The sequence below is a fragment of the Cervus canadensis genome, chromosome 28 (assembly GCF_019320065.1).
Source record: "Cervus canadensis isolate Bull #8, Minnesota chromosome 28, ASM1932006v1, whole genome shotgun sequence".
In the NCBI taxonomy this organism is placed as follows: domain Eukaryota; kingdom Metazoa; phylum Chordata; class Mammalia; order Artiodactyla; family Cervidae; genus Cervus; species Cervus canadensis.
The window spans coordinates 25,787,499-25,813,951 of record NC_057413.1 but is presented as its reverse complement, the minus strand read 5'-3'; the positions used below and the strand labels follow the sequence as shown (position 1 = coordinate 25,813,951).

The 26,453-nt window shown below is 36.6% G+C and overlaps 1 protein-coding gene across 5 annotated transcripts in view; it reads left to right on the top strand.

Moving 5' to 3' along the window:
* Positions 1 to 25,334, top strand: part of LOC122429918 (butyrophilin-like protein 1) — a 28,956-nt gene extending 3,622 nt beyond the window's left edge. Inside the window, exons 2-9 of one of the 5 annotated variants that reach the window (XM_043450617.1) lie at positions 1,205 to 1,225; positions 2,091 to 2,111; positions 5,700 to 5,720; positions 19,334 to 19,354; positions 23,116 to 23,142; positions 23,837 to 23,863; positions 24,465 to 24,491; positions 24,669 to 25,334. In XM_043450617.1, coding sequence (XP_043306552.1) covers positions 1,205 to 1,225; positions 2,091 to 2,111; positions 5,700 to 5,720; positions 19,334 to 19,354; positions 23,116 to 23,142; positions 23,837 to 23,863; positions 24,465 to 24,491; positions 24,669 to 24,733 — 230 coding nt within the window. In that variant the 3' untranslated portion in view covers positions 24,734 to 25,334. The remainder of the gene's footprint in view (positions 1 to 1,204; positions 1,226 to 2,090; positions 2,112 to 5,699; positions 5,721 to 19,333; positions 19,355 to 23,115; positions 23,143 to 23,836; positions 23,864 to 24,464; positions 24,492 to 24,668) is intronic. The other 4 variants (XM_043450619.1, XM_043450618.1, XM_043450620.1 and 1 more) reach the window with 4 other exon arrangements.
* The last annotated feature ends 1,119 nt before the right edge of the window (positions 25,335 to 26,453 follow it).

The window sequence follows — 26,453 nt, the reverse complement described above, 5'->3', positions numbered from 1 at the left end:
ATTATTTTGAACATTTGCCTTGTGTAACTATTATAATCTTGTGTAACTATTATAAAATGGAGTTACAAACAAAAATTACAAATAATACTAGATGGTATATTTTCCCTTATGCTAATTTTTACTGGCTGTATATATATATATATATATATGTATATATACACACATATGGCTATGAAATACTTCTAGTATCTTTTCATTGTTAAATATATTAATAATTTTCCCAACCTTAGAGAAGATAAACAATCATAATACTTATAATTTATTCTTTTGTATTTTATTGACACAGTTATCAAATTGGCAAATTTTATTCCTTTTAAATATTTGTAGATGGGCTATGTCTTAATGGAAGTTTAAATATAATATGGCTCTAGATTTCCTGAAAATTTTATATGAGGAACACATGTAACTATTGTCTTGAGATATTTCCAAAAGGAAACCGAATATCATCATAAATTTTAACATTCTCCTTTTCTAATGACATTTTAAAATTATATTCTTGTTTTCATAGGGAATATAATTTAATAATATATTTTTGCAATGTACATTAGAGGTTTTATATAACTACTGCTACACGTACAGTTTTAGACAGATGGGTACCTTTTCTGTGCACCTCCTCATCACTTTTTGTGTCATACCTGCGTCATGTGTGTGTGCATTTTAGCCTGAAAGGACTCAATGAAAGATGAATGATGGACATCATTTAATGCAGTGGAAGTCCTGTTGTTTCTTTTCTTATTTTTCTTCACCTATCTTAACTCTTCTTTCACCAACATGTGGGGTAATGCAAAGAAAACAAACAAAACCTAAAACACTTTGGAGTGTTGAAATGTCCTTTAGAACTTTAATGAACCAATTCTCACAAATATGAGTCAATATGTTGTTGTTCTTTAGTCAATAAGTTGTGTTTGGCTCTTTTGGGACCACATGGACTGTAGACCAACAGGCTTCTCTGTCCTTGAGATTTCCCAGGCAAGAACTGGAGTTGGTTGCCATTTTCTTTTCCAGGGAATCTTCCTGACTCAGGGATCAAACCTGGGTCTCCTGCTTGGCAGGCATTTTCTTTTTTTTCCCCCACGAGGGAAGCCCTGAGTCAATATACACCAAGAAGTAAATTATAAAAGGGTTTTGAATTTTGTCCTTCTCTGTTCCTGACAAAATGCATTCATTTGGAAAGAACTGATTCTTCCTTTCTTTTACTTTTTAGAGAACAGTGAATACCAAAAAGGCAAGTACCAAAAATGTATTCCACTGGGGACCTTGTTATTATTTCATCTGTTTCTTGTACCCTTGCCTTCAATAAGCAAGGATCATCTTCCTCAAATCACATAAACACATATTTTTATCTGATTTTTGTCTTGTTAGCTTATCTTTCTAACTGAGTTTGCTCATTTCATTTGCCATTTAGTTTTCCCAATCATTACTTTTTTGATTGGTCTTCTTGTCACAATCAAGAGAACAGCCATTTTTTTTTTCATAAATTTTATCAAGGTGTCTTTGAAATGTCAACATATTCAAGGTTTATAACATGTAAGATTACTCCAAGAAAATTTTTGTTCAATTGATTTAAGCTTCCTTAACTGTAACTTAGTGCTTTCCCTCCCTTTGCCCCACATGATGTAGTGAATATCAGCTTTGTTCAGGATGGGTTAAAACAGAAACTCAGATTCAATAAAATTCCATAGTAACTGGTGGACAAAATCTTTGAGCATAGAAGTACCCAGAAACCTAATTATTATTAGGCATTTATAGAGCAGTGATTCTGTTTTCTCTAATACAATGTTTGAGGTGACCTTACACAATGTAGCTATGACAATATGAGAAATGACTGTATTTAATAGCAGTCTAGGACCAAATAAAATAAAACAAACCAAATAATAAGTGAGTTCTGAGTTCCTGCGTGTTTCTTTGTGTGAGTGAATGTGAATAGTCTTCTGCATCCTGATAGTGTAAATTTTAAATACAAATATTTCCTTAAATTTCAATTTCATATCTTGGGCCTGTCTTATGAAATTGACATTGATCTCTGCATTTATATCTTTCAGGGCCTGTCTTATGAAATTGACATTGATCTCTGCATTTATATCTTTCAGAAGATCCTCAGAAAAAAGTTGGTAAGTTCTCTGATAAACTTTACTCCTGAAGCCCTTTAATACAACTGGTTTCTGGATGTCTGTATGATTCCCTTCCTTTTAAAAGATCTATAAGGCATTTATTGGCCCCCCTCTGCTCCTGGATATCTGTACTTCACATCAAAACTTCTTATATTGGACTTCTCCCTATTTAAGTTCTACTCATTTCCATCTTCCTACCTTCCATACATTCCTATTCTTCTATTTCCATTTTATATTGTTTGTTCTATATAGACCGGGCTCCTTCTATCTTGTGGTGGCACTATTTTGGTGAAACAAGGCTCTACATTTGTTTGTTTTTAAAAATAATTTACATCTCCTTAATTTTGAAGGATATATCACTAAATTTAGAATTCTAGCTTTTCTTTTTTTTCCCCTTTTTCCTTTTCAGACTTTCAAGTTGTGGTTTGATAGTCTTCTGGTTTGCATATTTAATGACAAAGAACTATAAGAAATCCATTCTTATTTATTTTATGGTAAAATGTGTTTTTCTCAGACTGTTTTCCAGATTTTAAAAAATGTGCCTTGATGAGGAGCTCTTTTTGTTTACCCAGCTTAGAGCCAGCTGTGACTTTCTAGTTTTATAAAATTTGGGGACATTTAGACAATTATTTTTACTTCACGCTCCATGCTCATTACCATCCTTCTAGGATCTGAAACCCTTGTGTGTCAGTTCAGTTGATGCTATTTACCTCTGTGCTTTAGTTTGGTTATATTTTACTTCTGTTTTAATTTTTAGTTGTTTACTTCTGCGATGTCTAATATGTGCAATATTGAATAAAGTTTCTAATATTGTATTTTTTATTCTAAAGCATTCTACTTGTTTTCTTTTTATACTTTGTGCTTCTCTCATAATGTTTTGTGTTTTTTAAATTAGTGAATATATTAATAATACAGACAAAATTATGGTATTTAAACCATTATTTAATTCCCTCATCTGTTATTCCAGGTCTTTTCCTTTTGTGTTATTCTCTCCTAACTATGGTTTGTATTTTTCTCCTCCATCTAGCTAGTAATTTTCTGTAGGATGTTAGATATTTTAAACCTAATTCATTGACTTCTGGAGCCTGTGTTTTGTTTTGTTGAGTACTGAATTTCTCTACTCAAGAATTGGCTTGAATCTTTAAAGGTTTGTTTTCAGTTCAGTTCAGTCACTCAGTTATGTCTGACTCTTTCCAACCCCATGGACTATAGCCATCCAGGCTCTTCTGTCCATGGAATTATCCCTGCATGATACTGGAGTGGGTTGTCATGTCCTTCTCCAGGATATCTTCCCAACCCAGTGATTGAACCAATGTCTCCTGCAAGGGCAGGCAGATTCTTCACCAGTGACCTGTCTGGAAAGCCGATCTGTCCCCAACATGTGTATATATCTGAATTTCATTGTAAAAAAGGATGGCCCAAACAAAGTAAAATGATTGATATTTTGCATCCCCAAAGAATTTCTACCCTATCTCCTCTTAGGGTTTTATTTCCTAATTGGGCTTCCCTGGTGGCTAAGCTGGCAAAGAATCCGCCCACAATGCTGGAGACCTGGGTTGCATGACTGGGTTGGGAAGATCCCCTGAAGAAGGGAATGGCTACCCACTCCAGTATTCTGGCCTGGAGAATTCCATGGACTATTCCATGGGGTCACAAAGAGTCGGATGCAACTGAATGACTTTCACTTTCTTGCATTTTTAGTTTCTTTAGCAGAAAGGGGTGGAGGAATGTAAGAGACAACCCAGCCTTTGATTGGTGAGATGTCCTTTGGAAATTTATGGCTCCAGTTTTCACAAATGTACATCAAGTTGCACCATGCAGTACACTATGAAAGGAGTCACAATTTTGGTTCTCCTTTTTTAACATTATGCTTTTATATGGAATCAGTTGCTTATTTCTTCCTTTTACTTCTCAGAGGAAGGTAACCAAGAAAAAGACAAGTACCAATAATGTATTCCACTGTGTACATTGTCATTCTCTCATCTATTTCTTATGCTCTTGCCTTCAACTCTTAAAGATCATCTCCCTTAGATGCAAACAGAGACATACTTTTACATGATTTTATATAGTACCTCATTCTTCCAACTTAAGCTATCCATCTTCATCTGCTATTCAATTTACAACATTATTGCCTCTCTTGTATTTCTAGTCATTGCCTTCAAGGAGAGAAAGCCTTTCCACTAACAGAATTTCATTACTAAGATACATGTCAAGTTTGGATATTTAAACTTCTGACTTACCAGTTTTCTCCAAGATAGTCTCAGTTGATGTAGATCCCTCTTCACTGACATGTAACATCACCTTTCTATTCCTTTGTTGCTGTTTCGTCGCTAAGTTGTGTTATACTCCTTGCAACCATTTGGACTGTAGCCCACCAGACTTTTCTGTCCATGGGATTTCCCAGGCACGAATATTGCAGTGGGTTGCCATTTCATTCTCCAGAGCATCTTTCCAAACCAGGGATTAAACCTGGGTCTCCTACAGTATGGGCTTCCCTGGTGGCTCAGCTGGTAAAGAATCCACCTGCAATGCAGGAGACCTGGGTCTGATGGGAAGATCCCTAGAGAAGGGAAAGGCTACCCACTCCAGTATTCTGACCTGGAGAATTCCATGGACTGTATAGTCCATGGACTCACAAAGAGTCAGACCTCTCCTCCTGACAAAATGCATTCATTTGGAATGGACTGTTTCTTCCTTTATTCTTTTTAGAGAAGAGTAAACAAGGCAAAGGCAAGTATCAATAATGTATTTCACTGGGGACCTTTTTATTATTTCTTCTGTTTCCTGTACCTATGCCTTCAACAAGCAAGGATCATCTTCCTGAACTAACACACAAACACATTTTTTTTTTTTTTCCACAAACACATTTTTATTTGATTTTTGTCTTGTTAGCTTATCTTTCCAAATGAACTTTGCCACTTCGTTTGCCATTCAGCTTTCTCAATCATTACTTCTTTGGTTGGTCTTCTTGTTGCAATCAAGAGAACAGGTAGTTTTTTTTCTCATAAATTCTATCAAGACATCTTTGAAATTTAAACATATTTAAGATTTATGACATGTCAGATTTCTCCAAGAAAAGCCATTCTCCAAGAAATGACTCCAGGTCATTGTATTTAAACCTCCTTTATGGCCGTTTAGTACTTTCCCTCCTTTTTCTTCATGTGATGTAATGAAGATCAACTTTCTTTAGGCTGTGTTAAAACAGAAACTCAAATTCAATAAAATTCCGTAGTAACTGGTGGACAAAATCTTTGAGCATAGAAGCACCCAGAAACCTTACTCTGTATAGACATCTATAGAGAAGTGATTCTATTTCTCTAATATAGTGTTTGAGGTGACTTTACACAATGTAGCACCACATTATGAGAAATGACTGTATATTTATCAGCAGTCAAAGACCAGATAAAAGAAAGCAAACCAAATAATAAGTGAGTTCTGATTCCCTGTTTGTTTCTCTGTGTGGGTGAATGTGAGTAGTCTGCATCCTGACAGTGTAAATTTTAAATATGAATATCTCAGCAAGTTTGAATTCATATCCTGTGTCTATCTCATGAAATTGACATTGGTCTTTGCATTTATGTTTTTCAGAGGCTCTTCAGAAAAAAGTTGGTAAGTTCTTGATATTCTTTACTCCTGAAGCCCTTTCATACAACTGGTTTATGGATGTCTTTATGATTCCCTTCCTTTAAAAAAATCTGTAAGCCGTTTATTAGCCCCCTCTGCTCCTGGATATCTGGTTTTCTCATCTAAATATTTTGATGTTGGACTTCTCCCTATTTAAATTCTGCTCATTTCTGTCTCCCTATCTTGCATACATTCCTATTCTTCCATTTTCATTTTATATCATTCATTCTTTATAAACACTGGCTTCCTCTGCCTTGTAGTGGTACTATTCTGGTGACATAAGCTTCTACATTTGTTTGTTTTAAGAAACAATTTATACCTCTTTAATTTTGAAGGACATATCACTAGTTTTAAGTTCTAGTTTTTCTTTTTTGCCTTTATGCTTTTCAGACTTTCAAGTTGTGATTTGATAGTCTCCTGGTTTGTATATTTAATGACAAAGAACTGTAAGAAATTCATTCTTATATGTTTTGTTTCGCTAAAATGTCTTTTTCTCTTACTGTTTTCCAGATTTTAAAAAAAATGTGCCTTTGTGGGGAATGCTTTTTATTCACTCATCTTGGGGCCAGCTGTGACTTTCTAGTTTTATAAAATTGGGAAAAATTTAGACAATTATTTCTTCTTCACTCTCCCTGCTCATTACAATGCTTCTAGGATCTAAAACACATGTGTTTAAATTCAGTTGATTCTATTTTTCCTTTTTCCTCTGCACTTTAGCTTGGTTATAATTATCATCTCAATTTTTGATATTTTTTCTTCTGCAGCATCTAATATATAGCAATATTAAGTAAATTAAAGTTTCAAATACTGTATTTTTTATTCTTAAGAGTTCTACTTGTTTTTTCTTTTTGTACTTTGTATTCTTTTTCTCATAATCTTTTATGTTTTTTAAATTAATGAATATATTTGTAATACAAAAATACAGTCTTTAAACCATGTTTTAATTCCCTGATCTCTGCCATTCAAGTCTTTTCTTTTGAATATTTCTCTCCTAGTTATGGATTGTATTTTTCTCCTCCGCCTACCTAGTAATTTTCTGTAGGATGTGGGTATTTTAAACATTAGTTCATTGACTGTTGGAGCCTGTGTTTTGTTCTGTTTAGTACTGAATTTGTCTAGCACAGAGTTAGGCTACTCAAGAACTGGCTTGATTCTTTTAAGATTAGTTTTACCCTTTGTCAGAGCAAGATTAGAGTAGCCCTTAATAAACGATCCATTTTGTCTTACCACTGCTGCTGCTAAGTCACTTCAGTCGTGTCCGACTCTGTGCGACCCCATCCCTGAGATTCTCCAGGCAAGAACACTGGAGTGGGTTGCCATTTCCTTCTCCACTAGATTCGACCTATTTGGTGTTTTCTCAGTGCACATATATTCAGACATGTATTCAATGATAACTCTTCACTCCAACTGCTATAAACTTGAATGTCTCCAGTCCTATAGAAGTCCTATTAATATTATAGATCCTTTGCCATTGTTTGCCTCACTTCTTTCATTTCATGCATACATACCTTGCTTAAACTGAGCAATAGAGTCAAGGAAAAAATCTAAGCATATTTGGAATTATTTGGAATTTCTAGGATATTTGGAATTACTTCTTTAAAAAGCTTCCTTCTCACAATATTGTCATACAAATTCCAGCTAGAATTTGTATAACTGAATTCCAGACCAACTCATACTTTACTCACAAAAATCTATCTTATTGACTTCACTTGAGGAATACTACAAGATTCTCATTATCTCACTCCTTTTTAAATGAAGTCCAGATAGTGCCTCAAGGCAGAATATCAGGATTATCATAGGATTCAACTTATTTGTCTGCTGTTGCTTAGGAATCACAAGATTTCTTACACAATGTTTGAAAATAAAAATTTTCAATTTCTTTAAATAATTTGAAAATTATTTCTGAAGAGAGTCACAGAGAGCTTACTATAAACATTCAATTTCTTTTTTTTCTAAAGCAATATTATAGTATGCTAGAATGTATGGTAACTTTTAAGTGATTTTTCAAAGTTAAAAAGAAATGACTGACATGGTCTTTGAAAAAAATGTTATATATCAAACTAAATATCTCTTTTATTGAGAAACTCTCTAATAAAGCCACATTAGAGTCTGTGAAAGAAAAGTAACACATAAATTCAGAGAAAAGAGAGAGAAGAGAAAGACAGAGAAAATAAGAAAGAAGAAAAAGAAAACATAGAAGTCTGTTAGATAATGGTAGTCTCCATAGAGAAGGATGAACAACCAGGGAAGAAGGAGGACAAGAAAGGAATAATAATGAGAAGACGAGGAAGAGGAGGAAGAGAGGAAAAGTGAAAGAGGAAGAAGAATCAGAAAACAATGCTACTTTGTCTCTAAGACTGAGACTAAGATTTGTCGAAAACTATCTTTTACTTGTGTTAAAATTCAAGTTACCAGAAAAAGGGAAAGTAGGATCTGCAGAAATGACATGTCTGTGAACTCAGTCACTCCGTGGTGTTTGACTTTTTGGGACTTACGGAGTGTAGCCCACCAGGCTCCTCTGTCCACGGGATTACCCCTGTGAGAATACTGAGTTGGTGGCCATTTCATTTTCAAGGGGATCTTCCCAATCCAGGGATTGAACCCCTGTTTCCTACAGCTTTTGCATTGCAAGCAGATTCTTTTTTTAAAATTTAATTTATTTATTTTAATTGGAGGCTAATTACTTTACAATATTGTAGTGGTTTTTGCCATACATTGACATGAATGAGCCATGGGTGTACATGTGTCCCCCATCCTGAACACCCCTCCCCGTTCCATCCCTCAGGGTCATCCCAGTGCACCAGCCCTGAGCTCCCTGTCTCATGTATTGAACTTGGACTGGCGATCTGTTTCACATATGATAATATACATGCTTCAGTGCTATTCTCTCAAATCATCCCACCCTCGCCTTCTCCCACAGAGTCCAAAAGTCTGTCCTTTACATCTGTGTCTCTTGCTGTCTCGCATATAGGGTCATCGTTGCCATCTTTCTAAACTCCATATATATGCAATAATATACTGTATTGGTGTTTTTCTTTCTGACTTACTTCACTCTGTATAATAGGCTCCAGTTTCATCCACCTCATTAGAACTAATTCAAATGCATTCTTTTTAATATCTGAGTAATATTCCATTGTGTACATGGACCACAGCTTTCTTATCCATTCGTCTGCCAATGGGCATGTAAGTTGCTTCCATGTCCTGGCTATTGTAAACAGTGCTGCAATGAACATTGGGGTACACATATCTCTCTCAATTCGGGTTTCCTCGGTGTGTATGCCCAGCAGTGGGATTGCTGGGTCATCTTGAGAAAGAGAATGGAACTGGAGGAATCAACCTGCCTGACTTCATACTATATTACAAAGCCACAGTCATCAAGACAGTATGGTACTGGCACAAAGACAGAAATACAGATCAATGGAACAAAATAGAAAGCCCAGAGATAAATCCACACACCTATGGACACCTTATCTTTGACAAAGGAGGCAAGAATACACAATGAAGAAAAGACAGTCTCTTTAACAAGTGGTGCTGGGAAAACTGGTCAACCACTTGTAAAAGAAAAAAAACTAGAACACTTCCTAACACCATACACAAAAATAAACTCAGAATGGATTAAAGATCTAAATGTAAGACCAGAAACTATAAAACTCCTAGAGGAAAACATAGGCAAAACACTCTCTGACATAAATCACAGCAGGATCTCCTATGACCCACCTCCCAGAGTAATGGAAATAAAAGCAAAAATAAACAAATGGGACCTAATTAAACTTAAAAACTTTTGCACATCAAAGGAAACTATAAGCAAGGAGAAAAGACATTCTTCAGAATGGGAGAAAATAATAGCAAACAAAGCAACTGACAAAAAATTAATCTTAAAAATATACAAGCAGCTCATGCAGCTCAATTCCAGAAAAATAAATGACCCAATCAAAAAATGGGCCAAAGAACTGAAGCAACATTTCTCCAAAGAAGACATTCAGATGGCTAACAAACACATGAAAAGATGCTCAACATCACTCATGATAATGAGAGATGCAAATCAAAACCACAATGAGGTACCATCTCATGCCAGTCAGAATGGCTGCCATCAAAAAGTCTACATATGATAAATGCTGGAGAGGGTGTGAAGAAAAGGAACCCTCTTACAATGTTGGTGGGAATGTAAATTAGTACAGCCACTTTGGAGAACAGTGAGGAGATTCCTTAAAAACTGGAAATAGAACTGCAAGCAGATTCTTTACCACTGAGCCACCTGGGATTTGTATGACTCCATCAGGCCTTTTTCTGCTCCATCTTGTTCCTAAGTAATCAAGAATGTCTTTCTAAATACAGATTATCTATTTTTTCAAGAATTTTATGTAGATAGATTCAGACTCTATGTATAATTTTATATCTTGCTTACTTCACTCAGAATACTCCTTTTGTGGTTATGCCATATTGTTTCATGTGCATGCTAAATTGCTTCAGTTGTGTCTGATTCTTTGCAACACCATGGACTGTAGCCCCCTCCCCTCCCCCACCCTCCCAGGCTCTTCTGTCCAAGGGATTCTTCAGGCAAGAATACTGGAGTGGGTTGCCATACCTGTCCCAACCCAGGGATCAAACCCACATCTCCTGTGGCTCCTGTGTTTCAGGCAGATTCTTTACTGCTGAGCTACTGGGGAAGCCCATTGTTTCATGTGCCTACAATCTATTTTTTATTCTTTACTGTTGTGTATTATACCATTGAAGTTATATAGGACAGTTTGTTTATCTTTCACCTGCCAATGAATATTTAAATTGCTTCATATTTTTGGCTTGTACTGACAAAGCTTCTGTGAACATTCATTTACAAATATTAGTTGTAGAAATTCTATTTTACTACTTTTTCCTTGGAGAATAAAGTCTGGAACATAACAAGAAGCTTATTACTATGTTTTCAAGGTACCCTAACACTGTTTTCCAAAATGGTTGTCCCACTTTCTCATGACAATTCCAGTTACATTCTTTTTTGGGAATGGAATTTAGGAACATATATCTTTAATGTATATAATAAGTCTCATATGACTCTACTACAGCTACATTTTTGAACAGATGGGTTCTTTCACTGTATGCTTCCTCATCTTTTTAAGGACCTGTTTTCTGTTGTTCTTTAGTCACTAAAACATGTCCAATCCCACATCTCCTGCACTGGCAGTTGGATTCTTTACCACTGAGCCACCTGGAAAGCCCACATGTGTGTATATCTGCATTTCAGTGTAAAACAGGATGGCCCAACAAAAGAAGAATGACTGATATTGTGCATCTCTTAAGAATCCTGGCCTTATCTCCTATTATGGTTTTATTTCCTAATTTAGTTCCTTTAGCAGAAAAGGGTGGAGGGATGTAAGACAACCCAGCTTCTGGTTGGTGAGATGTCTTTTGGGAATTTATGGCTCCAGTTCCACAAATATAGATCAAGTTGGTCCACACAGTACACTATGAAAGAAGTCCAAATTTTTCTTTTCTTCTTTCTTAACATTATGCTTTTATTTGGGATGAATTGTTTATTTCTTCCTTCTACTTTTCAGAGGAGAATGAACAGGAAAATACATACCATTAACATATTCCACTGTGTACATTGTCATTCTCTTATCTATTTCTTATGCTCTTGCCTTCAACTCTTAAAGATCATCTCTCTTAAATGCAAATAGAGACATGATTTTACATGTTTTTATGTAAGTATCTTATTCATCCAACTCAATCCATCCAATTCATTACCCACCTTCATTGGCTGCTCAATTTATGGCATTGTTACCTGTCTTATATTTCTAGTCATGGCCATCAAGTAGACAGAGCCTTTCTGTGAACAGAATTTTATTTCTAAGATAGGTGCCAAGTTTGTGTATTCTAAATTGTTGATCTATCATTTTTCTCCAGGATAAGCTCAATTGATAAAGATACCTCTTCAGTTACATTTAACTTCTATTTTCTATTCCTTTCCTGTTGTTTAGTCACTAAATCATGTCCAACTCTTCACAACACTTTGGAGTGTAGCCCACCAGACTCCTCTGTCCATGGAATTTCCCAGGCAAGAATACTGGAATGGATTGCCATTTCCTACTCCATGTCATGTATCCAACCCAGGGATGGAACCTGGATTTCCTGCTTGGCAGATGGATTCTTTATCACTAAGCCACCAGGGAAGACCTGAGTCAATATATACCAAAGAATCAATTACAAAAGGGTTTTCAACTTTGTCCATCTCTTTTCTTGACAAAGTGCTTTCATTTGGAATGGATTGTTCTTTCCCTTCTACTTTTTAGAGGACAGTAAACATGAAAAAGGCAAGTACCAATAATATATTCTACTGGGGACCTTCATTATTTCATCTGTTTCTTGTACCCTTACCTTCACTAAGCAAGGATCACCTCCTCAGCTCACACAGACACATATTTTTTATTTGATTTTTGTCTTGTTAATTTATTTTTCCAACTGAGGTTGCCCACTTCATTTGTCATTCAGTTTTCCCCATCGTTATTTCTTTGATTGGTCTTCTTGTTTCAATCAAAGGAACAGATAGTGGTTTTCTCATGAATTTTATCAAGATGCCTTTGAAATTCCAACATGTTTAAGGTTTACGATATGCCAGATTTCTCTTTTAAAAAATCAGATCATTTGATTTAAACCTACTTTACTGTCATTTAGTACTTTCCCGCCATGTGATATAGTGAAGATCAGCATTTTTTTTAAGGCTGATTTAAAACAGAAACTCAAATTCAATAAAATTCCATAGTAACTGGTAGACAAAATCTTTGAGCATAAATGCACCCAACAACCTAATTCTATATTAAGCAATTATGGAGCAGTGATTCTGTTTTCTCTAATACAGTGTTTGAAGTAACTTTACACATGTAGCTACCACATTATGAGAAATGACTGTATATTTAACAGCAGTCAAAGGACAAACAAAAGAAAACAAACCATATAAAAAGTGAGTTCTGATTCCCTGTGTGTTTCTCTGTGTGTGTGAGTGTGAGTAATCTTCAGCATCCTGATAGTATAAATTTTAAATACAAATATTTCAATAAGTTTGAATTTCATATCTTGTGTCTATCTCATGAAATTTACATTGATCTTGGCATTTATATTTTTCAGAAGAACTTCAGATAAAAGTTGGTAAGTTTTCAGATATCCTTTATGCCTGAAGCCCTTTGAAAAATTGGTTTCTGGATGTCTTTATGATTCCCTTTCTCTTAAAAAATCTATAAGCCAGTTAGACATTTGTTGGCTCCCTCTGCTCCTGGATGTCTGTTTTTCACATCTAAAATTTTTGATGTTGGACCTCTCCCTGTTTAAGTTCTGATCATTTCTGTCTCCATGCCTTCCATACATTCTTATTCTTCTATTATCATTTTATTTCATTCATTCTAAATAAACGCTCACTTCTATCTTGTAGTGGCACTATTTTGGCTACATGAGCTTCTACACTTGTTTGTTTTAAAAGTAATTTTCCCTCCTTAATTTTGAAGGATAGATCAATAACTGTAGAATTCCAATTTTAATTTTTTTTTCATTTTCAGACTTTCAAGTTGTGATTTGATAGTCTTATAGTTTGTATATTTAATGACAAAGAACTGTAAGAAATTCATTCTTATATTTATTTCTGTTTCCAGATTTTTTTAAAATGTGTCTTAGTGAGGAACTCTTTTTGTTTATCCAACTTGGAGTCAGGCGTGCCTTTCCAGTTTTATAAAATTGGGAGAAATTTAGACAATTATTTCTTTACTGTTCCTGCTCATTCTACTGCTTCTAGGATCTAAAACACATGTGTGTCAGTTCAGTTGATGCCGTTTTCCCTCTGTGCTTTAGTTTGGCTATATTTTTTGTCTCAATTTTTAATATTTTTGCTTCTGCATGCTTAATATATACCCCTATCCAGTAAAGTAAAGTTTCAAAGACTATTTTTTTCCTTAAGCATTCTATTGCCTCCTTTTTGTACTTTGTATGTTTTTTCTTGCTGTATTTTATGTTTTTTAAATTAATGTATATGTTAATTATATAAACAAAAGACTATCTTTAATTGTGGACTGTATTCGAGTAGTCACTAGTAGTAATGCTAGTCATGCAGTCGTGTCCGACTCTTTGCGACCCCGTGGACTATAGCCCCCCAGGCTCCTTTGTCCATAGGATTCTCCAGGCAAGAGTACTGGAGTGGGTTGCCATTCTCTTCTCCAGGGGATCTTCTTGACCTAGGAATTGAACCCAGGTCTCCTGCATTACAGGCAGATTCTTTACCATCTGAGCTATAAGGAAGCACCCATATCTTTAAACCAGTATTTAATTCCCTGATATCTGCCATTCTAGGTCTTTTTCTTTTGAATGCTCCTCTCCTAGTTATGGATTAAACTTTTCTGCTCTACCTAGTGAGTAATTGCTTATAGGATGTTGGATATTTTGAATATTGCATTGTTGACTGCTGGCTTCTGTGTTTTATTTTTTTGAGTATTGAATTTGTTTGGCACAGAGTTTAATTACTTAAGAATTGGCTTGATTTTTTTAAGGTTTGTTTTAAATTTTGTCCAATCAGGATTAGAATAGCCTTGAATATATAATTAATTTTGTCTTACCACTAGATTTGCCCATATTTTGGTGTTTTTTCAGGGCCCATATGTGCAATGAAAGCTCTTCTCTCTAGCTACTATTAACTTGAATACCTTCCAGTCCTATATAAGTCCTATAAATATTATAGATTCTTTGTAATTATTTGCCTTACTTCATTAGTTCCACCCCATGTACACATAGCTTAAACTCAGCAACAGAATCAAGAAATCCAAGCCAATATTTGGAGTTATTTCTTTAAAAATTTTCCTCCTCACTATATTCAGTTATACAAAACCAGCCCCCTTGACCCACAGAAACTGATCTTATTGGCTTCACCTGACAATTACTACAAGATTCTCTGAGTCTCACTCCTCTTTCAATTGAAGTAGAGATACTGCCTCAAGGCAGAACACGGGGATCGTCATAGGACTCAACTTTGAGTGAGTGAGTGAAGGTCACCCAGTCATGTCTGACTCTTTGAGACACCATGGGCTATAGTCCATGAAATTCTCCAGGCAAGAATACTGGGGTGGATAGCCTTTCCCTTCTCCAGGGGATCTTCTGAACACAGGGGTCGAACCCAGGTCTCCTGCATTGCAGGCAGATTCTTTACCAGCTGAGCTACAAGGGAAGCAAGGACTCAACTTATTTGTTCTTATTTGCTTAGGAATTACAAGAATTATAAGACAATGCTTGAAAATAACATTTTTCCATCTCTTCAAATAATTTGAAAATTATTTCTGAAGGGATTCACAGAGAGCTTAGTACAAATATTAATATATTTTTTTAATGAAGTGATATTATAGTTAGGAATGCATAGTAACTATTAAGGGATTTTTCAAAGTTAAAAGGAAATAATTGATTAATAGTGTTTGAAAAAATTGTATATGTCAAACTGAATTTCTCTTTTATTGAGAAAGTCACTGATAAAGCCATGTAAAAATCTGTGAAAGAGAAGTAATGCATAAATTCACAGGGAAAAGAGAGGAGAAAAAGGCAGAGAAAACAAGAAAGAAAATATAGAAATCTGTTAGGAAATAGTGGCCTCCATAGAGAAGGATGAACAATGAGGGAAGAAGGAGAACATAGAAAGAAGATGGAACATAAAAAGAGATGGAACAGGAGAAAGAAGAAAAGTGGAGGAGAGGAAAAAGAGGAAGAAGAATCAGAGAAAACAACGCCACTCTATCTCTAGACTAAGATTTGTCTAAATCTATGTTTAAGCTTATTAAAATTAATATTACCAGAAAAACTGAAAGTAAGCCCGGCATAAATGATGTGCGTGCATGCTTCTTGGCTCAGTCATTTTTGACTCTTTGCAACTCCGTGGACTGTAGCTAGCCAGGCTACTCTGTCCTTAGGATCATCTGGGCAAGAATACTGAGTGTGTTGCCATTTCCTTCTCCAGGGGATCTTACCGACACAGGGCTCATACTGGTGCCTTCTGCAGCTCCTGCATTGCAGGCAGATTCTTTACCACTGAACCACCTGAAGTGAAGTGAAGTGAAAGTTGCTTAGTCCTGTCCAACACTTTGCGACCCCATGTACTATACAGTCCATGGAATTCTTCAGACCAGAATCCTGGAGTGGGTAGCCTTTCCCTTCTCCAGGGGATCTTCCTAACCCAGGGATCGAACCCAGGTCTCCTGCTTTGCAGGCAGATTCTTTACCAGCTGAGCCATAAGCCACCTGGGAAGCAAATTAATGATATGAGAAATACACAAATGGTTAACGAAAACATTTATTTACTTTCTCCCCACTTTTTCCCATTACAGTGGTCTTACTGAACTTTAGTTCTCTCCTGAGTGACTACAGTAACCTCCTAAACTTACTGCTTGCTTTTCTGCTCAAAGGATATCATTGGATGCTTAGGAGAATTTGTGTGCTTAGTGAATTAAATTCAGTAAAGGGGGATCTTTGGATAAGTTGAAGGTATCCTTGGGTATCTATTAAACTGAGAAAAAGTAAAATGTGATTATGGCAAAAGCAATCCTAACAGAGAAATTGTGGGTTGGGAAAATGGGGGAGAACTTAGGGCTGGAATTTGAAGAGAACTTTGCCTCAAAGCTTCATAGAGATCTAGTTGAAATATAACAAATTGTACTGGTGAAAAATGTATAATTGAATACACTGTAAGATACATACACATCCATGAAGCAATAACAACACTTAAAGAAATGAAACTATCTATACCATTAAGTTTTCTCATGACTTTTGTAATGACTCCTTCAGGCCTTTTTTTGCCCCATCTTGTTACTATACAATCATGGATGTCTTTAAGAGTACAGATTATCTCCTATTTTCAAGAATTTTATGCAAATGTACATTTTTTGGGTATAATTTTTATCTGGCTTAATCCACTCAGAATACTCATTTTGCAGTTATCCATATTGCTGCATGTATCCACAATCTACTTTTTATTCTCTACTGTTGTGTATTATCCCCTTGTAGGCATATGCAACAATTTTTTATCCTTCTCCAGTCAATGAATATTTAAATTTTTTTCCACATTTTTGGCCTGTACAGAAAAGCTGCTGTGAATATTCACTTGTAATGTTTATGTAGAAATTCCATCTTAATTCTTTTTCTTTGGAGAGGAAAGGCTGGATCATAATATTAACTTTATTTCTACATTTTGAAGATACCATAACACTGTTTTCCAAAATGGTTGTACAAATTTCTCATGAAAATTTCAGTCATATTCTTTTTTGGGAATAGAAGTTAGAAGTTTATCTCTTTAATGTAAATAAGAAGTCTCATATGACTACTGCTACAGATGCATTTTTGCACTGATGGATGCCTTCACCGTATGCTTCCTCCTCACTTTTTAAGTACCTGTCTCCTGTTGTTGTTGTTTAGTTGCTAGGTCCTGTCTGACTCTTGTGCAATCCCTGCAGCTGCCAGGCACCTCTGTTTATGGAATTTCCAGGCAACAATACTGGAGTGAGTTGTCATTTCCTTCTCCAGGGGATTTTCCAGACCCAGAGATTGAACTCCTGAATTTGCAGGCAGATTCTTTACCACTGAACCACCTGGGAAGCCCCGCTGTGTCCTACATGTGTCTATATCTGCATTTCAGTGTGAAAAAGGATGGTCCAACAAAAGACCAATGATTGATATTTGCATCCCCAAAGAATTCCTGCCCCATCTCCTCTTAGGGTTTTACTTCCTAACTTAGTTCCTTTTGTACAAAGGGGTCAAGGGATATAAAACAGCCCAGCCTCTGATTGGTGAGATGTCCTTTGGAAATTTATGGCCTCAGTTTTCACAAGTATACATCAAATTGCACCACACAGTAAACTATGAAAGGAGTCCCAATTTTGGATCTCCTTTCTTCTTAACATTATGCTATTAGGAATGAATTGCTTATTTCTTCCTTCTATTTTTTTTAAAGGAGAGTGAACAGGAAAAAGAAAAGTACTGATAACATATTCCACTGGGTACATTATCATTTTCTCATCTATTTCTTATGCTCTCGCCTTCCCCTCTTCAAGATCATCCCTTCAAATGCAAACAAAGACATAGTTTTCCATGCTTTTATGTCAGTATCTTATCCTTCCAACTCAAGTTACCCATCTTCATTTGCTATTCAATTTACCGCATTATTACGTCTTTTGTATTTCCAGTCATTGCAATCAAGGAGACAGAGTCTTTCCATGAATGTTTTTGTTGTTCAGTCATGTCCAACTTTTTGTGACCCCATGGACTGCAGTGAGCCAGGCTTGCCTGTTCTTTACTATCTCCCGGAGTTTACTCAAACTCATGTCCATTGGCTCAGTAATACCATCCAACCATCTCATCCTCTGTCTTCCCCTTCTCCTCCTCCCCTCAATGTTTCCTGACATGGTCTTTTTAAATGAGTCGGCTCTTTGCATCAGGTGGCCAAATTATTGGAGCTTCAGCCTCAGGATCAGTTTCCAGTGAATATTCAGGGTTAACTTCCTTTAGGATTGACTGGTTTGATCTCCTTTTTGTTCATATACCTTACTGGAAGGCATATGAGATTACATTAGATTCCTTTCTTTTAAAGTGAGGAATTATACCCTAAAAGGCATCTAAATTTAGGAAAGTTGCAACTTGGAATACAGGTTGATGTTTTAGTCTAGTAAACACAGGAGAGATGAGAAAAGACGTAGTGGACGTAACACTGCCAAAAAGTTTTCCTCCAGTAACGTAGGACAACTAAAAGGGTACCTGGTACATAAAAACTTGAATTATATAAATTCTAAGGGGTCTCAAATGCTGTTTTTTAATAAAATTTCAATTCTAGAAATGAGCTAATCTCTTGAAATTTGCATGAAATTTTAAGGGACTTCAATAAAGTCTGGAGTTGCATTATAGAAAGAAGATAAAACAAAGCACAGCTTTCGGACATTTGCTCATGTAATCCTAGTATTCTTTTCCTCCATTAACTCATTTTTACCAATAATGTTTCCCTCAAATACATGAGTCAGTCATCAGTATCAATTTTATTCCATTTGTTTTCTGTTTATAAGAGGTTTGCTTGCTGAGAAATTTTCTACTGTTATGTAAGTCATTGCATAAGGAGTGGAGCGAATTTGGTTAGAACCATATCACTCAATTTTTTATTTTCTGCAATAGATGATAAAATCAGAGTGTGCAGGCTTTCAAAGTTAATTTTGGAAGCCCTGTGAATTTGTAACATAATTAATTTTATTGCAAATTTGTTAAATGCAAAGAATTAGAAATCATCAGACTTGCAAAAAGTTTGTACCCATACATACATTCATTCACTTTCTTGACAGGTTGTGGCATCTTCTAAAAAGACCTTTTCAGAACTTAAACCTGCGTTTATCACTAATTACACAAATAATGTGTTTACTTAAAAAATCTTGTCTAGTCTGTCATATGTATAATATTTGTTTTAAAGTATCTTATTATTTTACTAAATACATATTTAGTCTAAATTTTGAGTTAGAAATTCCATACTTGGAAATGTTCATCTTACTTTTATTTTTTGTTGATTTTCTATGATATTTACATGAATTTGATTTTTTTTGTTTGTTTTTCAGATGTACTTCAGAATGAAATTGGTAATTTTTTTCTGATCTTTTTCTTTTGCAAATGTATTACCTAGAAATAATTTTTCTTAGTTTCTTTTTTTTCCTTTAATACACCTTAAGGTATTATTTTCTAGATGATTATCATAGTTTCACTATAAGGTTGGTTCAATGAAGAGGGTTGGACTAAGAAGGATAGTGTTTTCTCTATTTAATGGAAAGCTTTCTTTAACTTGGGTTCTTCAACTTGTCCTTTGAGAGAGAATTCCCATGGTTTTGTTCAAGATTTTATCCTGGGTTTTAAAGGAATGGTTCAAACTCCAAAGCTGGTGAGAGACACATTTTTCTTTTTGATTACACACTTTGTCAGTTATAAGTTTCCTGTTGTTGTCCTTTTATATATTTATTACTAACATCACACGTAAACCTGAGACTTGGTCCACTTTTCTTGACCATACTCTCAGTTCAGTTCGGTTGCTCAGTCGTGTCCAACTCTTTGTGACCCCATGAAATGCAGCACTCCAGACTTCCCTGCCCATCACCAACTCCCAGAGCTTACTCAACTTCATGTCTATCAAGTCTGTGATGCCATCCAACCATCTCATCTTCTGTCATCCCATTTTCCTCCTGCCTTCAATCTTTCCCAACATCAGGGTCTTTTCCAGTGAGTCAGTTCTTCTCATCAGGTGGCCAAAGTATTGGAGTTTCAGCTTCAACATCAGTCCTTCCAATGAATATTCAGGCCTGATTTCCTTTAGGATTGACTGACTGGATCTCCTGGCAATCCAAGGGACTCTCAAGAGTCTTCTCCAACACCACAGTTCAGAAGCATCAATTCTTTAATGCTCAGCTTTCTTTATAGTCCATCTCTCACATCCATACTTGACTACTAGAAAAACCATAGCTTTGATGACTAGACAGACATTTGTTGGCAAAGTAATGTCTCTGCTTTTTAGTATGCTGTCTAGGTTGGTCACAGCTTTTCTTCCAAGGAGCAAGCATCTTTTAATTTCATGACTGCAGTCACCATCAGAAGTGATTTTGAAGCCCCCAAAAGTAAAGTCCCCCACTGTCGGGAGCCATTATGCGAGGTCCTGCCCGTGACGAGGTCATGAAGAAAATACCGGGCAGGCAAGGTGGTCTGGGACCCCATCCATGACGAGGTCACAAGGAAAATACCTGACAGGCAAGGCCGTCTAGGATAAGGGACCCTCCATGTTGGCCTCGGCCTCTACCCTACCTTTTCTGCTCCCCCTTATCCTCCCCCCCTTTTCTGCTGTTGTTCTTGTTTTACCCTGTTGCAGATTCTTGTGTTGCCTGTTGAGAGCTCTCCTGCTCCTCTTTCACTGAATAAGGACCAACTTAAAACCCTAATTAATAAATCTCCTGGACGCTGGTACCCTATGAAGGGGTCAGAGATGAAGGAAATGCTTCCATTCAAACATTTTGCTGGCATTCTGGCTTGTTTGATAAATGTGTGATCTCATTGCACAAAATGCTCATGATTGTTCCAAACATCCTAAGCACAGTACGCTAACAAAAGAAACTATTGAGCATAGGTCCCTCCGCAGGGTGAGAAAAGCTCCACAAATATTATAGCCACAAATGTGCCGAATAAAAAATAGTTTAGATAGAGATTAGCTGGTGACTTCTTGCAGGTAATTAACTTTTAGACTAAGAGCCTGCTTTGTGCCATATCTGCTGTTTTTGCAATCCTTTGCATTTCTGTTCTGTAAAAAATGTAATCCTATCTAGTTCCCTTGGAGATGACACCTAATAGAAAGAAAATAGATTAACCACAAAAAAGACAGGGTCGGCTACTGAAGTTGCTTAAAATTGCACCAGGTGCAAGCCATAAATTGTCAACAGGCCTGATAGCCAAAAGATATACATAGAGATTAACCTTAAAAAAGGCCCTAATAGGCACAGAGCCCTTTGGGGGGTGAGGAAGCCCTATTAGAGAATACAAAAAAATATTGTTTTAAAAGTGGTTATTAGATCAACGTTTGATTGATGTTAATGTGCTGAGTTGTGCAGTGGAAACTATTGTTAATATAGTTGGAGATCTAGTAAAATAAGAGTTAGCCCTAGTGTAAAAACAATAAGATAATTGTTAATTTTAACCAGGAGTGCTGAACAGGGGCTGCCTCACCAGAGCCGCAGAGTCTTTGTGTGTTAAACTTTTTAGATAAATTTAGCTGAGAATTTCTGTAAAAAGACTGTCTTTTATGTTAACAGGATTGTATTTCTATTATGTTACAACTTGCTGTACCATGAGACTGCCAATTTTCTGTTTTATGCTAACCTCAAGGCCAGAAGATAATGTACAAAAAATCTATGGGAAAAGACGCTCATAAACAAAAATATACAGAGCACACCTGGTTTCGTGAAGGACAAGCTGATATAATGTTAAACTAAGTCTGTATGCTTATCTGCCCCTTAGAAATGTACCAACTTAGGGTATAAAGGCTATGGTGAAAAATAAAGCAACTGCCAGACTCTGCTGCATATTCCTGGTCTGGTCTCTTTCTTTCTCTCTCTCTCTCCCTAGCAGACTTGGCCCTATCAAGGCCGGTCCTACGTGTCTCTCTCTCGCCGACGTCGTTCATCCTGAGGGTTCCCCTGGATCCTGCTGGGGCTGGACCCCAGCACCCCACTGTGTCCACTGTTTCCCCATCTATTTGCTATGAAGTGATGGGACTGGATGCCATGATCTTAGTTTTCTGAATATTGAGTTTTAAGCCAGCTTTTTCAATCTCCTCTTTCACTTTCATCAAGAGGCTCTTTAATTCTTCTTCACTTTCTGCCATAAGGGTGGTGTCATCTGCATATCTGAGGTTATTTATATTTCTCCTAATTGAAATTAGAGTTAGGGTTAGGGTAGGGTTAGCAATCTTGATTCCACCTTGTGCTTCATCCAGCCTGACATTTCACATGATGTACTCTGCATATAAGTTAAATTAGCAGGGTGAAAATATACAGCCTTGATGTCCTTCTTTCCCGATTTGGAACCAGTCTGTTGTTCCATGTCCAGTTCTAACTGTTGCTTCTTGACCTGCATACAGATTTCTCAGGTGGCAGGTCAGGTGGTCTGGTATTCCCACCTCTTTAAGAATTTTCCACAGTTTGTTGTGATCCACACTGTCAAAGGCTTCGGTATAGTCAATAAAGCAGAAATAGATGTTTTTACGGAACTCTCTTGCTTTTTCGATAATGCAACAGATGTTGGCAATTTGATCTCTGGTTCCTCTGCCTTTTCTAAATCCAAATTGAACATCTGGAAATTCACAGTTCATGTACTGTTGAAGCCTGGCTTAAAGAATTTTGAGCATTATACTCTCAGATGACCCAATATTTTTCCTCATTTTGTCTACTTATTTTCTCTTCCCTACTTTAGTTATTATTCATTTTTATTTCAGTGCAAACAATAATTCAAGAAATTACTCTTTCTTCAAGATATTTTATATTGCATTTTTTGCTCAGATCAACTTCATTGACAATGTATATCTACAGTCTAAGGCTATTTTATGAGGTATTCCTACAATATTTTTTTAGTACTCCACTGTGTGAACTGTTTAAATTCTCATGACCCTATGTATCAGATAGTTCTCTTCAAATTGAAGTGAATTTTCATTTAGAATGGACTTTAGAGAATTCTCTGATTATTTTAGAAATCTGCATTACTTGACAAATATGCAGACACAACTGTTAGCAGATGTATGACTTTAATGCATCTTCTTTATAGTGTTAAGAAATCCTGTCATATATATGTATGTTTTTTTGTTTTCTCTCAGACAGGAGGAAGGTGCAGTTCAAACATGGTGAGTAAAGGGTTATTCCTCAGAAAGTTTCGTCCTTCCATCTCTCTTGGGTCCTGTCTCTATAGCAATAGGATAAGATACGGGAATAAAAATTAAAATGTCTACAGTCGGCAAAGAAGTATTTATTTTTCTTTCTCTGTGCTGTGCTGTGTTTAGTCACTCAGTCATGTCCAACTCTTTGCGACCTCATGGACTATTGCCCACCAGGCTTCTCAGTCCTCAGGGATTCTCCAGGCAAGAATACTGGAGTGGGTTGCCATGCCCCACTCCAGAGGATCTTCCCAAGCCAGGGATCGAACCCGGATTCTTTGCCATCTGAGCCACCAGGGAAGCCCATAAATTTCTGTAATTTTGATGAATTCTCTCTGAAATGTGAATGAGGAGTTATTTAACATATTCTTCCTCTTCTCCTCCTTCCTGCCTTGTCTTTATCTCATGCTGTCTCTGTGATGCTCCAACTCTGTCCCTATCACCTTTTGTTTCTTCTATAATTCTACCTGTCTTACACTTACGTGATAATAATTTTTATTATCACATCTGAAAGAAAATGAAATATAAAGGTGATGCAGGATAGAAAGAGGAAGTCCAAGGAATTCAAAAGAATGAATGGGATAAAGACAGGGAGGGATGAAAAAGACAAGAGAAAAACAGGGAAGGAAAAAAGGTAAAGGGTTTTCTATTTGTTCTTTTCCAGCCTGGAGGAATGCACTATTATATCCTGGTGAGAGATATGGACTCTGATGAAGAACATCCTACTATCAAAGATATTTTAAATGAATACCTACAGTGTGCAAAATAGTATATTGAAAATTAAAGAAACTCTAAAGTATACATAGCATGAATTCCATAGATTACTCATTAATAGATAATAAAGTGTTTGAAACATTGAATTTTAACAGATTTTTATTTGTTTGTTTGTCTTTAATTGTATCTTACATTGTGTTCTGAGCATATCTTACATTGTGTTCTGAGCATATGTAGAGTGGTTCTCATCAGTTAAATGCTGTGGAAACTGACTTGAAAAATAAATTATTTTGTCAGACATGCCATGTTCCCTATTTCCTCTCTAACACTAAAAACAGATTCTAGATATTTATCCTGCAAGAATGTCTACCCCTCTGAGAGGGCTAGGAATGGATCAGGTCTCAAGTCAGATATAATTTAGTAGATTGTAAACAGAAATTCAAGGTATTAAAAAGTATTTTCTTTGGTTGCTATTATTCTTTAATTAATCCTAGGGGATTTATACTCATAGTATTTTGGAAAGACAGGCAGCTGTGTTTTTCAGATGGTAGGCTCTCATGTTCACTTGCTCTTTGTAGATTGGAGAAAAGAAGAATTCAGAACTGGTGAGTATTTGATGATCAACGAGGGACCTTGCTGTTTGTGGGACAGTCTGGAGGAATGTTGGGTGGAAGTGAGCTGGATCTACCTAGGGTCAGAGGAGTCCTTACAGAATGAGAACCCTCTGGCCCAAGTCTACGGAGACCATTCCCAGAAACATGATGGTCCACTTGTCTTTGCAGCAAATGTGGCCCTGGATGCAGCCACTGCTCATCCTGCCCTCCTCCTGTCTGAAGAAGGGAAATGAGTTACCTGGCAAAACAAGTGTCAAGATCTTCCCAGCTCCACACAGAGATTCGACTCCATTCCCTGTGTGCTGGGTCAACTGAGCATCAGCTCAGGGAGATACTTCTGGGAGGTGCAGGTTGGGAATACCTGTTCTTGGGACCTGGGAGTTTGTAGCATTAATGTAAGAAGGAAGGGGAGCATCCCAGTGTTCCCACAGAATGGTTTCTGGGCCATCAGGCTCTATGAGGGGGAGTACTGTGCCCTCATCTCCCCAGCAACCCCTCTTACTGTAAGAGGAAAACCCCTTAGTGTGGGGGTATTCCTGGATTATCAGGCTGGGGATGTGTCTTTCTATGACATGACAGATGGATTTCACATTTTCACCTTTCACCAGAACACATTCTGTATTGTCCTAAAACCTCGTTTTAGACTTTGGTCCTCTGGCCACCTAACCATCTGTCCAGGTAAAGAAAAATAGACTGATCTGTATTTCATAGGCCTACCTTTTCATGAATAATGTTTACTTTGGACTTCAGTGGTGTTCACAGTTTTCCCCCATAAACATAGAAATAGATTTTTTTCCTCCTCCTTACTGACTAATTCTCAAAATAAAGCTCTGGAACACAGATTGATGAGTGCCTCACATATCAATTCTTCCTTTGTCATTAGTTATCAAATTACTGTAGAACTGTGAACATTTGTAACACAACATGAATTATATATGGTTCTATACACTTTCCTACTTTTCTTTTCATAATCAACCTCTCAAAATAGTTATCCAAATATTCTAGTTCTATTTCCCTGTTTCTTATTTCCATATCAATATACCTTTTGTTATGGGCTATATTGTATCCTTCCCAACCCTCCAAATTCATACATTAAAATCCTAACCTCCAATATTCATGATATGAGCTTATTTGGAAGTAGAGTCATTCAGATATAATCAGTAAAGATAAGATCATATTGGAGTAGGGTGGGTCCTTAATCCAATGTGCTGGGTGTCCTTATAAAAAAGGAAATTCAGACACAGACATGTACTTAGGGGTGCTTCCCAGGTGATGCTAGTGGTAAAGAATCTTCCTGCCAGTGCAGGAGATGTGGGTTTGATCCTTGGGTTGGCAAGATCCCTTGGAGGAGGGCATGCAACCCACTCCGGTATCCTTGCCTGGAGAATCCCATGGACAGAGGAGCCCCAAGGTCCACAGTCCATAGGGTCTCAAAGAGTTGGACACAACTGAAGCGAATTAGCACACATGTGTATATAGAGAAAACATCATGTCATCATGTCAAGCTTGGAGTTTTATTGTCACAATCTAAGACTGCTGGCAAACCACCAGAAGCAAAGAGAACAGCTTAGAAGAGATCCTTTCCTAGCACCTTTAGAGCAAGCATGGCCCTTGCAACACCTTGAGCTCGAACTTCTAGCCTCTACAATTGTGAGACAACAAGCTTTTGTTTTTTAAGCCACTTAGTTTGTTCTCTTTGTTACAACAGTCATAATAAATGAATACACTCTATTTTTATTCCAAGAATTTAGTCCATAGGGTTGCAAAGAGTCTGACATGACTGATGTGACTTAGCATGCACACGTGCCAATGTGTTTGATTTGATCCCTGAGTCTGGAAGACACCTTGGAGACGTAAATGACAACTCACTCCAGTATTCTTATGGGTATAATACAATGGACAGAGAAGCCTGGCAGACTACAGTCCATGGGACTGTGAAGAGTTGGACACAAC